Here is a 15,569-nt window from a genome sequence, read left to right on the forward strand (position 1 = left end):
ATTGTAAATAATTTGCTTGTATATCTGGTTGTACACCTTTATTACCCAAAACTTAACATATTGTTCCCTTATACCTACACGGAGGTACACTATAATTACAGAAACATACACCGTAGTTTCGGTTTACTTACGCAGTTGTTTGCGGGTCGTAATATAAAGTGTTACCCACACCTGCACCTAGACTTATGAACCCCTCCTTATTACCCTCAAAATACACATAGGAAGAGACACTCACTGACACACACACACACACACACACACACACACACACACACACACACACACACACACACACACACACACATAAACATGCACCTGCAGCTCTGTGGTTTTCTGTGAGGAATTCTCTGGTTTAAAGCCGGAGGTTTAACAGGACTAATAATAGATGAACATCAAGTGTCTGACAGACTCTCTTATTAATAATATTAAATAAGATTCACGGCTCATGTCTCACCTCCCTGAGTGAAGTGATTGTGTCTGTGTTGAATCTCCTCATAAACGGCCTTAGTCGTCGTCCTGTGTCTCCTCTTAGAGAGAGCTGTGAGTGTAGACAGACAAACCTGCTGTCAGTTCACAACACATGACTGATCACACACTGAATAAGACACAATATGACAGTCTCTGGATCTCTCCTACCTCTCCTCATCACTCTGTTCTGCTGAATCAGTATAAGCAGTGGCACTAAGAGCAGTAAGAGCAAAACTCCCAGTACAACCACAAGCACAGAGAGAGACACTGGAGGAGTTTGTGGAGGAGTGACTGATGTTGAGCGCACTGTCTGAGAAACTGGAGGAGAAGCTGATGTTGTTGTGGCAGGAGTAGTGGACACTGACAAATCTGGCAAATCTGACAAAACAGACACAAACAGATTAAAAATCATGCAAATACACAGTTATTAGCACTGAAATGATGTGAAAATCACTATTATCGGTCAGTATTTTGCTCTGACTTGCACAGGTGAGTCCAGCGTGCTCTTTGTGGGAGCAGTCAGTGTGGTTCTTCAGGGAGAGAGGACAGTCCCACAGGTGAATCTCATTCCCTCTGCACTCGACTGTGTTCAGCCACACAACACCTTCACCAGCACCAAAGACTGAATTCCCATCAGCCCTCAGTGCTGCTCCACAACCCAGCTGCCTGCAGACCACCTGAGCATCGCTGATGTCCCACAGATCAGCACAGACTGAACCCCACACAGCGTTATGATACACCTCCAGCCTCCCAGAGCACCGGCCCAAACCTCCACTCAGTCTGAGAGGAACATGATCTAAATCACACACAGCAACATCACTGACCAGCTTCAGGACACCATTTACAACAAAACACAGAAACTTAACTAAGACGGCTTTAAATGTATGATTAGTGGATTGCATTTATGAATTTGATTATGATTTTTAAATGCAAATAAATTCTTGTATAATTTGCAAATAAAAAAATAAATTTTAATGGAAAACAGTCTTAAATTAAAAATCTTACTTGAACACAGTCTCTGGTGAGGAGATGGAGAGGTAGAACATGTCAGACGACTCTGAGGAGACTCAGGATTCACCTCCTCTGAGATTAAATATTAAGAGAACTGAACATTAGGACACAAAACTCATAACTTCTCTCAGTGAAACATATCAATGTGAAAACAAAATTTAAACCTCATAAATCATTTTAGGCTCTGTCCATCAAATTCATTCAGAAACAGTTTATTCACCACATTATATACAAACATTGTGTTTAAAGAAACATAACTACTGAGACCATCTTACATTATTTAAACATAATCTCACTTGAGCAGGTGATTTTGGCCACTTCATCTTCACCACAGTCATTCTGTCCCCAGGGTGAAGATGGACACTGCCACAGATTTGAATCATGTGGTCGACATTTCACTTTATCCAGCCAGTTACGAGCTGATTCCAGTCTTGATGTAGAATCAGACACAACACCAGATCTTCCACAGTTCAGCTCTTGACAGATCAGACTCACTGTGTCTGTGTTCATCTGGTTCCAGCACACATTACCCCAGGATCCATTGTAGAAAACCTCCACATTCCCTCCACAGCCCTCAGTTAACCTGATCTCTTTAAACTCTAGATGGAAAAGGATGTGCATTAAAAATAGGAATTTAGGTTGTGCTAAACCTAAAATATCACCAAAATTTCTGGTTAATACAAAGCTAATGCATGCTGCTATAGCACTGGTAGCATCTGAAAAAGATACTTAATTATATATTTTTATAATATACTATGAAACTTATGTACAACTTGATTCTGCTTGGTCAATAAAAAAATATTTAAAAAGTCCATGGCAGCGCTGTCTATCAGACCATCGAAACAGTAAGATGGTCTTTGTTGTAAAATATGACCCATCCACTAAAAAAATCACATTACTTTACTGTTCACCTGAGCACACGACTCCTACATCCTCCTTGTGTTGACAGTCATGTTTCCCCCAGCCTGGAGAAGAGCAGTTCCACAGGGACGTCTCATTCCCCTCACACTCCACCTCATCCAGCCATATGGGTCCAGAACCAGGACCAAACCAGGCTGGTACCTGCTGGTTACTGAGGGCCACTCCACACTGCAGCTGTCTGCACACCACATGGGCATCTTTAATATCCCAGGAGTCATCACACACTGTCCCCCATGAGCCGCTGTGAAAAACCTCCAGCCTCCCTGCACAGTCTCCCCCAGAACCCACCAGCCTGATGGACCCGCGACCTGATATTCAGAGAGAGAAAAACACATTATTGATCACTAACAACTGAAGAATCTGCCCAGATGTTGTTGTTCTCACCAAGGCAGGTGATTGACAGCTGTTGTGTGGAGCTGCAGTTGAGAGTTTGTGGAGAGCTGCAGTTCCCCAGATGAGCTTCACTCCCAGAGCACTGGAAGCCCGTCACACACTCATGACTGTGTTCAGGACTGGATGAAGAGGAGCCGGAGAAGTTCAGCACAGAGCCACAGCCCAGCTGTCTGCAGACCACAGAGGATTCAGTGAGACTCCAGGAGTCCAGCAGAACTCTCCTCCAGACCTGATGGATGGAAACTTCCAGCTCCCCCTCACACTGTCTCTCTCCAGACAACCGCACCAGACCATCATGAACAGCCAGAGAAGAATCTAGAGAGGAGAGCTCATGTTTTATTTGCAAGTTTGGTAATATGCTTTACATTAATAAATTTTATAAAAAAAAAAATAAACATAAAGAAAACTGAAATATTGCATTTATAGGCCTACTATTAAGTCTTTCAGGGGCATGAAATCAATAATTCTTCCAGTTATATGGACTCACTAGAGCAAATGACTCCAACATCTCGTCCATGAGAACATTCAGCTCGACTCCATGAAAAGACGGAACATTCTGAGAGTTTTGTTTCATTCCCGTCACAATCAAACACATCAGCCCAGATTTCACCACTTCTCTCTCCAAACCAGTCTGATCCCACAATAGACACAGCAATCCCACAATTCAGCTGTCTACAGAGGACACTGGCAGCTCTCATATCCCAGCATGCATCAGACACTGTGTCCCATTTACTGAAGTACTGACGTTCAACTCGACCAGAACAGACGTCAGGACCGTTGACCAGTCTGAGTTTAGAGTAACCTGGACAAAGAACACAGAGTTTACTGAAACTGATCAAACCAAGAAGAAACTGATCAAATAATAAAATTTTAGAAAACAATTTGATTTCTCTATTGAAAGGCTGAACATTGACATTTTACCAGAACATATCAGTCCCACGTCGTTGTCATGGGTGCAGTTTATATTATGTGAGGTTGATGATGGACAGCGTTGAATGTGTGTTTCATCTCCTCTGCACTGAATCTCTTTTGATCCAATCTGACCCTTTCCTTTTCCAAAAGCATCTTCTCCCAGCACCTGTACAGGAGCCCCACAGTCCAGCTCTCTACACACAACCTCTGCATCCTGCTGGTCAAAGGCAGCGTCACACACTGAACCCCATCGTCCTCCAATATACATCTCCACTCTCCCAGAACACAGGTGAGACCCGTCCACAAGTCTTGACCTTCCGTAGTTTATTGTTTCTGAATATATTTACACAAAAGAGAAGACCATCTGTCACTATGATTATGATATGGACATAAAACAATATTCCTTCATTAATAATATATTTTATAAATAGATAAAATTGAGTTGTTAAGACAATAAGATATACTTTTCATCAACTAACTGCTTATTATTTGCTCTGATAACAATTACATTAAACTACATTAAATTGCTTATAAGATGTTTATTAATGAAAGTCTGATCAGTGATGTATTAACAGAGTGATGTATGGAGCCGCTCACCTGAGCATCTGACTCCAGCATCTTCACCATGATTATTGTTACAGTTATGAACACCCCATCCGTTTGATCTACAGTTCTTCAGTGTTGACTCTGATCCACTACAGTGCACATTATCCATCCAGATTGGTCCTGATCCTCGTCCAAAGAGAGCATTACGCACAGCCTCTAGAGCCTCTCCACATCCTATCTCTCTACACACCACTGCAGCATGAGTCTTATCCCAGAGATCATCACACACTGTTCCCCACTGACCATCATGATGAACCTCCACTCTACCAGCACAGGGACTGTTACCACCAACTAACCTCACAGTCTCAAAATCTGTACATGAAAGAGAGAAAGGGATTGAATCATGCAAAGTCAAGATACGATGTAAAAAAGTTGGTTAAATAGAAATAGCTGGGCATGAGTGTATAACAATTCGGTTGCCTGTAAGATCTCAAATCATTTATAAAATGTAATTGATAATTAATGATGTGTGTCTAGTGTCACAAGATCTTAGTTTCTAAATATTACAAAGGCTTCTATTCAGTTTGTAGTGGTATATTGTCATCATAAACAAACTACTTATTTAAAAATTTTAAATTTTACATCTTTAAAATCTATTTTGCACTTACCAGATGTGGTTATAGTGACTATAGAGGAGAGTAAAACGAGTGTCAGAAATCCCTCCATCTTCTTCTGCTCGTCACACTGTTTGTTTGACTCTGTTTCTCCTCTGCTCCCTCAAACACACTGAAGAAACTGGCTCCTGTCAGTCCCCTAAAGAGAGAGAGACTCTCACAGCTGCCAATGACACTCACTGTTACCTTATTAGACACAACAGAGGAAATCATCAAACACAATCACTGACAAATCACACAGCAGCATTTTTATTTTCTCCATATATATCAATAAAGTGTGAGCGCTGATGAGCGGGACTCCTCCTCCAGTGTGAAGAGACACTTCACTGAGGACAGACTCGTGTCAGTCATATGTCAGCGTGGAGAGAAAGTCACACTAAACTTACAGGAGATTGATAGAGAAACACTGCAGGTTATATTCAGCATCAAAGCCTGTCACTGCACACACAGCATACAAGACTGATGACTGACTGCTTTTTTTTTCACACACAAAAATAGTTTTTGCTACAAATATAGAAGTTATAACTTTTTGGGGGAAATGTGCATAATATTTAGTGGAATTTACTACACTGGTATCATGTTCTAACCCGAGAACAATAAACAGTAAATTAATAATATATAAAATTAAATGGACTGTTTTGTGTACAACAACCAAGAGGGCTATTCAGATCATATTTGTAAATAAACAGTTTCTGTTCCAAAGTTATTAATTCGGCATCATATCAAGCATTTGTAGCTGTTATGTGTGTTTAGTGTGTTTGATGCTGTAATGCTTGATTCATCCACCAGATGGAGACAAAGAACTTGTTATTGTAAAGAGGAGCAGACAGGAGTCTTGACCTTGTGGAGAAATTGACAGACATTTGGACAGAAACTGACCATTTCTCTTTTTCTTTTTTACAGCTACTGTACAAATCTTTTTTTCTTTTCTTTTTTACGTAAAGCATATTTTACTGCACATAAATTTTAGTGATATTTGTATTTTCTTATCATAATCATTTATATATGTTATAAGGATGAAGCGGAGAGAGAATCCACATGCAAGCACAACTTTAATAAAACAAACAGGTAATCCAGGGTAAACAACGGAACTCAGGACAGGAACATAGGACAGGAACATAGGACAGGAACATAGGACAGGAACAAGCAACAGCTACAACGACCAACAAAAAAAAAAAAAAAACACTGAAGCACAGAGGTTTAAATACACAGGTAAACAAGCTAAACAAGATAACAAGGGGGCGGGGCTAATTAGAAACACCTGGAGAGACTAATAAACAAGAAAAACTACAAAGAACTACAAAACATGGAGCAGAACAGGAAATAACAAAAGTCCACACAAGACAAGGAGAACACAAGACAGGAATCATGACATATTCAGGTTATATATATAACCTTATTGACTTTGTTTTGAAGTGTTTTACCTTCCCCAGGAACAGTGCTTCTTAACAGGGCCTACTATAGCAAACTTCCGCAGGATAACTTAAAATATTACAATTAACATTTTATTATTATTTACAATTTAATTTATATCAATATTATTAACATGAATTATTATTAATTAATTAATTATTAAATGCTTGTTTTTATTTTACATTTACATTTACATTATTATTGCAATAGTAATATATTTATTTGTTGAATTTATAGTTCAAACAATAATAAAAAAATAAAAAATAAAAATAATCATTATTGTAAAGTTGTTATTGCAGTTATATTGAATGAGTGAGAAAATGGGGAGGTTTCCTTTTTTTCCTTAGCTGATCACATGCCTGAATTATAATCCATTTTCCACATGTTCATCTATATATGATCTTAAATAAGTTAAAGGTGCAGTGAATTGTTAAATACTGGGTTGTTCTGTTTAATAGTGATGTTCTGAACTGGTAAGAGGTTCAGTCACAGTCCTGTTGAATCATCATTTTTTGCCAATTGAGCAAATTACATAATTTCTCACAAGCCTCTGAAAGATTGTCCAATAATAGCACTTTGAATTACAAATAATATAGTAAAATGAATTACAAAGAATGTGGCAAATGTAAAGAAAAAGCACACAGATGAAGTTAATAAGAAACAACATGAAAGCAAATGATATTTTCTTTTAGTTTAAATGTAGAAAATCAGCTAAATGTAACTGATCTGGTACATTTCAAAACTAAGTGTAACATAAAATATTGATGGATTGCAACTAAAACTTGATAATATGCAGCAATTAAACTCCCCAAATAATCATAGTCTTCTGTTAAAAAAACAATAAATATCAATGTATTAATCCATTTATGTTTATAAAGAAACACATTGAGCTCTTTAATGTTTAAATGTATTAGAATATTTAGTTATGAAGATTAAACAGTACCTATTCAGTGAGAGATAAAGCAGGACACAATAACTTACCAAACAGGTCTGTCACATCTTCACTCACATTATTATACTCCCTCTGATACAAATGTGTCAATCATAAAATCAAATGTGTACACATATTTAATGAAATCACTTAAAATACACATGCATTTTCAAATAATATTAATAATTATGGAAATAAAACTACACTGTAAAAAAAAATTACATCCCCAAGTCAAAAATTTCAAGTGACCGATAACATCTAAATTTTTCAATTAGTCTGACGTATTATTTCTCATTGAGCCAATGTTAACAGACTATTGCAACAAGAATTTCACTTGGGCCAATTGAAAAATTTAGATGTTATCGGTCACTTGAAATTTTTGATTTGGGAGGGTTAGAAATTTTTTACAGTGTATAGCACGATGTGTTGGGCTTTTAATGGTGGTGGCGTCATTATAATAATCAGGCGTGATTCCTACCGCAGATTCTGATCATTAAATTAATAAATAATATATTCAACATCATGTATGTAAAAATAAAATGCAGATACATAGATTATATGTCAGTCCTCTAACCTGACAGAAACTTATCAGCATCTTCATACCCAGAATGCTGTTCTTCAGAAAGGACACTTCCTGTTGTGGAGGGACGGCAGAACCAGAAACATGTTCACAAAACAGCCAAAATGTATCAAGTCTGTAAATCACACACAGCAACATCACTGACCAGCTTCAGGACACCATTCACAACAAAAAGACCAAAACAATTTCACAGAAAATTCTGTCATCATAATCTAACCCTCAGGTCGTTGTCGTTCTATAGACATTTCATCTTTGAAACACAAACTAAGATATTTTTTGTGAAATTATCTTTACAATGTTTTTGTCCCTCTATTGAAAGTCCAAGTAAACAAAATTTAAAAGAAAGGTTAAGAAGGCATCATAAAATAAATCCATATGATTTGAGAAAGTCTTTTAAAGAGATATATGATTGCTTTAAATGATGAACAGATTTAATTTAGCCTTTCATTTTTATCTAAACAATGATCGACACACATACAGGTTTAAAGATTTACAAGGGGTCACCAAGCTCACTTTTCGTTTGATGTTTTTTATTTTTATTTTTTTATGGTAATTGTTAACTACATTTTAATATTGTAATCATCATTAAAACCATGTTTTATTGCCAGGATTTGAAAAACTCACAGTAAATACTGTCCAGTATTAAGCAACAGTCACACACACAGCAGTGTATAGGTTTCGTTTTGTTTAAAAAAAAAAAAAAAATGTGCAGAATGAAGTGAGAAATTTTACAATTTACATCCGAGTGCTGAGGGAAATTCTATGAATGAATTCTATGAATGTATGAAGGAAACTGACTGCCTCGAGAAACGTCTCAGGTTACGACTGTAACCCTAGTTCCCTGAGAAGGGAACGAGACGATGCGTCAATGACGCTTTGGGAACGCTTCTGCGTGATTGCGTCTGAAGCACTTGTATCAACTAGTCCAATGGCGAGAGTGGGCGTCACGGGCAGGTGACGTGACGACCAGGAAAGGATAAAGGACATCCGGTTTAGAACCGCGCTAGCTTCGAAAAGGGCCGAAGCAAGTCGATCACAGGGATGTAGGAAGTATGGCAAAGTGACGCATCGTCTCGTTCCCTTCTCAGGGAACTAGGGTTACAGTCGTAACCTGAGACGTTCCCTTTCGAGGGAACTCGCGATGCGTCAATGACGCTTTGGGAACGAGAATGCCCAATACGCCATACGAAACAGAACCTGTCTGTGTGAATACTGCACAACTAAGACAAGAGCATTGAGAACCTGGGGAAACGCCCAGGTCGAAGTTGCAAAACCTTACGAATGTGAGCGGAGAGGACCAGGCTGCCGCATACCACATCCTACAAGGATATATACATATATAATAAGGCTTCTAAGCCGCCATACTCCTGTCCTGGTCGAAAAGCACCACGGAGGAAACAACCAAAGGTCCCCCCCCCCTTAGGGAAATACCACCAAAAGGGACATGGTTGGCATTAAGGCCGCCACATGCACCTTCAGTGTGGAAGGGGATAACCCTGCGGAAAAATTAACCAGCAGTAACTCCAGCACTGTACCAATTGGGCAGTAAACTGGGCCACACTGTCCGAGACCCGCAATATGAAGTGAAAACCCATCACATAAAGTTTCCTTGTGGAGGGAGCTCTGGAGTGAAGTATGGTCTCCACAACCTCAGTTGAGAGACCAAAGTCAATGAGTTGGGCCCCCTCAGAGGCCAAACCCACGGGATCCAAAATCTCTGGGCTGATCACCCAATCAAAGATCACCCAATCCACTTGAGACTGAAGGTCCCTCCTGACTGGAATCTCCAAGGGAGAGCCATCGAGGAGAGACACCGGGTCTGAGAACCAGTAGGCACGGCCAGTACGGTTCTACTAATAGTATAATTATCTGTCACGGGGTGACAAACGGCTCCAGATCTGTATGAGTGTTTGTCGTCATGACAACTTAACGGCAGATTGGCGACAGGTGTAGGGACTTCACTCTGAGCGTCTGATTGAGGCCACTCCCGCTTTTAGAGAGGATAAAACACACGAGGAGGAGAAGGCTGGGTGTGCTGTGCCATGCTGTGGTGCTGTGTTGTTCTTCTGCCCTGTTGATCTGGATCGTCCTCCCCCCCGATCGTTGGTGGTTTCTCTCTCGTGGGGAATTGGTTATGGGCATTGCAGTTGAGGGTTTGTCTTGAAGGAAGAGGAGCGTTGTTTGAGAGGACGCGAGGACGGCCCAGAGGAATGAAACGCGCTGACTGAGCTGGGGAAGAGAGAGATGAGTAGTTAACAAACTGAATCTCATAATTGCATTGTGTTCTCCACTAAATTGGGTATTGGATTGAAGTGTTTGGAGCATGTGTACACCCTTCACCGAGTGAAATACTGATTCTTTGTCGATCTCTCACCTCCTCTCCCCGATTGGAGTTCAGCGAGGTGAAGTCCGTCTCTGACCGCGAGGAAAAATCTCTCGAGTGTTCTGTCTGCCCCTGGCGATCATCAGTACGGTAGACCAGGACTTGCGGGTGAGTGCTGGCCTTATGCGCACTAGAAGAGTGAAGTTGCAGTGTTTAAATTGACGTTTCCCCTCACGATTGTTGGATTGCAGTGTGTGTGTGTGTGGAAGAATATTTTTATTGCTGTGCAACCGCCCATGCGTCCTGGGGGTCTACTATCTACCGTGAGAGCTGAGTGAGATTGCTTACATCTACGTGCGGTGTCTAGAAAGAAGAACCTCTGCGAGACAACATCACCCCATTTGAGAACTGTGTATTGCTGTTGAAGTTGATTCTGTCTGTCCTAGAGAAGCCCCGCTCAGCCTGTGACTTTGAGCCTGTTGCAGTCCTAAGCCCAACTGCACGGTGTGAAGTTATCTGTCCCCTGCAACCCACGTGAGAGCTGTGTATTGCTGTTGAAGTTGATTCTGTCTGTTCTAGAGAAAGCTCTGCTCTGTCTGTGACTTGGAGTCTGCTGCAGCCCTGAAGTCCAACTGCATGGTGTGAAGTTATCTGTCCCCTGCAATACACGTGAGAACTGTATACTGCTGTGTGAAGTCTTAATTTCGTCTGCCTTAGAGAAAGCTCTGCTCTGTCTGTGACTTTGAGTCTGCTGCAGCCCTGAAGCCCAACTGCACGGTGTGAAGTTATCTGTCCCCTGCAACCCACGTGAGAGCTGTGTATTGCTGTTGAAGTTGATTCTGTCTGTTCTAGAGAAAGCTCTGCTCTGTCTGTGACTTGGAGTCTGCTGCAGCCCTGAAGTCCAACTGCATGGTGTGAAGTTATCTGTCCCCTGCAACCCACGTGAGAGCTGTGTATTGCTGTTGAAGTTGATTCTGTCTGTTCTAGAGAAAGCTCTGCTCTGTCTGTGACTTGGAGTCTGCTGCAGCCCTGAAGTCCAACTGCATGGTGTGAAGTTATCTGTCCCCTGCAACCCACGTGAGAGCTGTGTATTGCTGTTGAAGTTGATTCTGTCTGTGCTAGAGAAAGCTCTGTTCTGTCTGTGACTTGGAGTCTGCTGCAGCCCTGAAGTCCAACCGCATGGTGTGAAGTTATCTGTCCCCTGCAATACACGTGAGAACTGTATACTGCTGTGTGAAGTCTTAATTTCGTCTGCCTTAGAGAAAGCTCTGTTCTGTCTGTGACTTGGAGTCTGCTGCAGCCCTGAAGTCCAACTGCATGGTGTGAAGTTATCTGTCCCCTGCAACCCACGTGAGAGCTGTGTATTGCTGTTGAAGTTGATTCTGTCTGTTCTAGAGAAAGCTCTGCTCTGTCTGTGACTTGGAGTCTGCTGCAGCCCTGAAGTCCAACTGCATGGTGTGAAGTTATCTGTCCCCTGCAACCCACGTGAGAGCTGTGTATTGCTGTTGAAGTTGATTCTGTCTGTGCTAGAGAAAGCTCTGTTCTGTCTGTGACTTGGAGTCTGCTGCAGCCCTGAAGTCCAACCGCATGGTGTGAAGTTATCTGTCCCCTGCAATACACGTGAGAACTGTATACTGCCGTGTGAAGTCTTAATTTCGTCTGCCTTAGAGAAAGCTCTGCTCTGTCTGTGACTTTGAGTCTGCTGCAGCCCTGAAGCCCAACTGCACGGTGTGAGGTTATCTGTCCCCTGCAACCCACGTGAGAGCTGTGTATTGCTGTTGAAGTTGATTCTGTCTGTCCTCGAGAAGCCCCGCTCAGCCTGCGACCTTGAGCCTGTTGCAGTCCTAAGCCCAACTGCACGGTGTGAAGTTATCTGTCCCCTGCAACCCACGTGAGAGCTGTGTATTGTTGTTGAAGTTGATTCTGTCTGTTCTAGAGAAAGCTCTGCTCTGTCTGTGACTTGGAGTCTGCTGCAGCCCTGAAGTCCAACTGCATGGTGTGAAGTTATCTGTCCCCTGCAATACACGTGAGAACTGTATACTGCTGTGTGAAGTCTTAATTTCGTCTGCCTTAGAGAAAGCTCTGCTCTGTCTGTGACTTGAGTCTGTTGCAGCCCTGAAGCCCAACTGCACGGTGTGAAGTTATCTGTCCCCTGCAACCCACGTGAGAGCTGTGTATTGCTGTTGAAGTTGATTCTGTCTGTTCTAGAGAAAGCTCTGTTCTGTCTGTGACTTGGAGTCTGCTGCAGCCCTGAAGCCCAACTGCACGGTGTGAAGTTATCTGTCCCCTGCAACCCACGTGAGAGCTGTGTATTGCTGTTGAAGTTGATTCTGTCTGTTCTAGAGAAAGCTCTGCTCTGTCTGTGACTTGGAGTCTGCTGCAGCCCTGAAGTCCAACTGCATGGTGTGAAGTTATCTGTCCCCTGCAACCCACGTGAGAGCTGTGTATTGCTGTTGAAGTTGATTCTGTCTGTTCTAGAGAAACCCCGCTCTGTCTGTGACCTTGAGTCTGCTGCAGCCCTGAAGCCTACCTGTATGGTGTGAAGTTATCCGTCTCTTGCAACCCCTGTGAGAACTGTGTATTGCTGTTGAAGCCGATTCTGTCACCTGTGACACTCACCTGTCTAACGCTCTCCCATTGAGGGTCTGGCACCAGTCTGTGAAGGGAGTGCGCCTTGATCCCTCTACTCACCTGTGATACTCACCTGTCTACTGCTCTCCCACTGCGAGTCTGGCACCGGTCTGGAAAGGAAGTGTACTTTGAACCCTCTACTCACCTGTGATACTCACCTGTCTACTGCTCTCCCACTGTGAGTCTGGCACCAGTCTTTGGAGGAAGTGAGCCGTGATTTCTCTACTTACCTGTGATATCCATCTGTCTAACGCTCTCCCACTGCGAGTCTGGCACCAGTCTGGAAAGGAAGTGTACTTTGAACCCTCTACTCACCTGTGATACTCACCTGTCTACTGCTCTCCCACTGTGAGTCTGGCACCAGTCTGTGGAGGAAGTGAGCCGTGATTTCTCTACTCACCTGTGATATCCACCTGTCTAACGCTCTCCCACTGTGAGTCTGGCACCAGTTTGTGAGGAAGTGAGCCGTGATCCCTCTACTCACCTGTGATACTCACCTGTCTACTGCTCTCCCACTGTGAGTCTGGCACCAGTCTGTGGAGGAAGTGAGCCGTGATTTCTCTACTCACCTGTGATATCCACCTGTCTAACGCTCTCCCACTGTGAGTCTGGCACCAGTTTGTGAGGAAGTGAGCCGTGATCCCTCTACTCACCTGTGACACTTACCTGTCGAACGCCCTTCCACTGTAAGTCTGACACTCACCTGTGAAGGACGTGATCCCCGTTCTCTCTACTCACTTGTGATACGCACCTGTCCAACGCTTTCCCACTGGGAGTCTGACACCAGTCCGTGAAGGAAGTGAGCCTTGATATCCTTACTCACCTGTGATACTCACCTGAGATTCTCGCCGGTCCATACCCGCGGCGGTGCTGTTCCGGGTTCCTGGGAAGAAGAAGACAAGGAATTTTAGATTAGGATTTCTTAATTGCTTTTTAATAGAAAATAAAGTTGCCATTCCTTTTACTCCTGCCTCTTGCCTCCTCCTTGATACGCTCCTCTGGGTGACAGTGGTTTAGGGGTGGGCGCAGTCTGGCTTGGCCCACCCCGACCTGTGATATATCCATCCCGGCGGACCTTCTCCAGAACTCCTGGGAGCAGAGTAATCAGGGAAAGATGTACAGACGAAGCCTCAGCCATGTCCATACCACAACGTCCAGCCCCAAGAGAGCTGGGTGTGTGAGGGAGAACCAAAGTGGACCGTGCGTTGTATCCTGAGACGCGAAGAGATCCACGAAGAGATCCACTTGTGCCTGACCATAAACCCCCCAAATGTACTCCTCACCTCGGTGTGGAGCCTCCATTCCCTGGGCCTCAGCCCCTGCCTCAACAGGATGTTTGTATTACCATATTACCGATGTGTTGTCTGTAAGGACAAGCACATGATGGTACCTCAGGTCTGGGAGGAATGTCTCAACGCATTGAAGACTGCCATCATCTCCAGGCAATTTATGTGCCAAAAAGATGATGACTCCTCCACAGGCCCTGGGATGAGCGGCCTCCCAAAACCGCTCCCCAGCCGGTGAGGGAAGCATCTGTCGAGATAGCAACTCGATGGCAAAGAGCTCCCAACACCGGAACCTGGGAAAGGAACCAGTATTTCCTCCATATAACCAAGGCGCAGAGACACCGCTGCGTGATCTTGATCGTACGAAGTGGGTTTCCCCTCGGGGAGAACCCTCTGGTTCTGAGCCACCACTGCGAGGGTCTCATGTACAGTAGGCCAAAGGGTATCACATTGGACGCTGCTGCCATGAGGCCCAACAGTTTCTCAAACTGTTTCATAATGCGTGACTGCTCATGTGAGATAGGAACCAGTATTTCCTCCATATAACCAAGGCGCGGAGACACCGCCGCGTGATCTTGATCGTACGAAGTGGGTTTCCCCTCGGGGAGAACCCTCTGGTTCTGAGCCACAACTGCAAGGGTCTCATGTACAGTAGGCCAAAGGGTATCACATTGGACGCTGCTGCCATGAGGCCCAACAGTTTCTTGAACTGTTTTACAGTGCGTGACTGGCCTAGCTTCAACTCTTTTGTGGCTGTGAGGATAGCAGCTACACGAACGGGCAATAGTGTGGCTCGCATCGTGACTGAATCCCATACCACACCAAGGAAAGTGGTTCTCTGTAATGGAGAAAGCACACTCTTCTTGGCATTGAGTCTCAACCCCAATTTCTTCATCTGAGCGAGGACAACATCTCGATGCCGAACCGCTAACTGCTCTGATTCCGCCAGAATCAGACAGTCATCGATGTAGTTCAGAACGCGTAGCCCTGCAGCCTGACGGGGCCAGAGCTGCATCTACGCACTTTGTGAACGTGCGGGGTGATAGAGCTAGACCGAATGGAAGCACCCGATAATGGTATTCTTTGCCCCCAAAAGAAAACCACAGGAACTTCCTTTGTAGAGGGAGGATGGAAGTAAGCGCCTTTTTAAATCTATCGTGACAAACCAGTCCTCGGATCTGATTTGAGTCACGATCTGTTGAGTGTGAGCATATTGAACTTGAGTTTCATGACTGCACGATACAACAGACGGAGATCTAAAATGGGATGCAACCCCCCCATCCTTTTTCGGAACAATAAAGTAGCGGTAATAAAGTAACAGTAAAACCCCGATTCTCTGTCGGGCGAGTACACCTGCTCTATAGCTCCCTTCGCTAATAGAGACTCTACTTCTTGCTCCATTACCAGAGCCTGCTCGGGATGTACTAACACGAGTAGCACCCCGTTGTAACAAGTTGGAGGAGAACGAAACTGGATTCTG

At 43.4% G+C, this 15,569-nt stretch overlaps 1 protein-coding gene across 1 annotated transcript in view; it reads right to left on the minus strand.

The window, feature by feature from the left end:
• Window positions 1-4,013, minus strand: part of LOC311289139 (scavenger receptor cysteine-rich type 1 protein M130-like) — a gene marked incomplete at its 3' end in the record, with an annotated part of 40,656 nt that extends 36,643 nt beyond the window's left edge. The window contains exons 1-9 of the mRNA XM_084406895.1: window positions 3,715-4,013; window positions 3,281-3,595; window positions 2,746-3,108; window positions 2,391-2,708; window positions 1,776-2,078; window positions 1,474-1,551; window positions 950-1,264; window positions 637-846; window positions 455-538 (exon numbers count right to left, since the gene is read on the minus strand). Coding sequence (XP_084263021.1) covers window positions 455-538; window positions 637-846; window positions 950-1,264; window positions 1,474-1,551; window positions 1,776-2,078; window positions 2,391-2,708; window positions 2,746-3,108; window positions 3,281-3,595; window positions 3,715-3,973 — 2,245 coding nt within the window. The 5' untranslated portion in view covers window positions 3,974-4,013. The remainder of the gene's footprint in view (window positions 1-454; window positions 539-636; window positions 847-949; window positions 1,265-1,473; window positions 1,552-1,775; window positions 2,079-2,390; window positions 2,709-2,745; window positions 3,109-3,280; window positions 3,596-3,714) is intronic.
• Window positions 4,014-15,569: the final 11,556 nt, after the last annotated feature.

Source organism: Rutilus rutilus (genome assembly GCF_951802725.1).
Source record: "Rutilus rutilus genome assembly, chromosome: 4".
Classification (NCBI taxonomy): Eukaryota; Metazoa; Chordata; class Actinopteri; order Cypriniformes; family Leuciscidae; genus Rutilus; species Rutilus rutilus.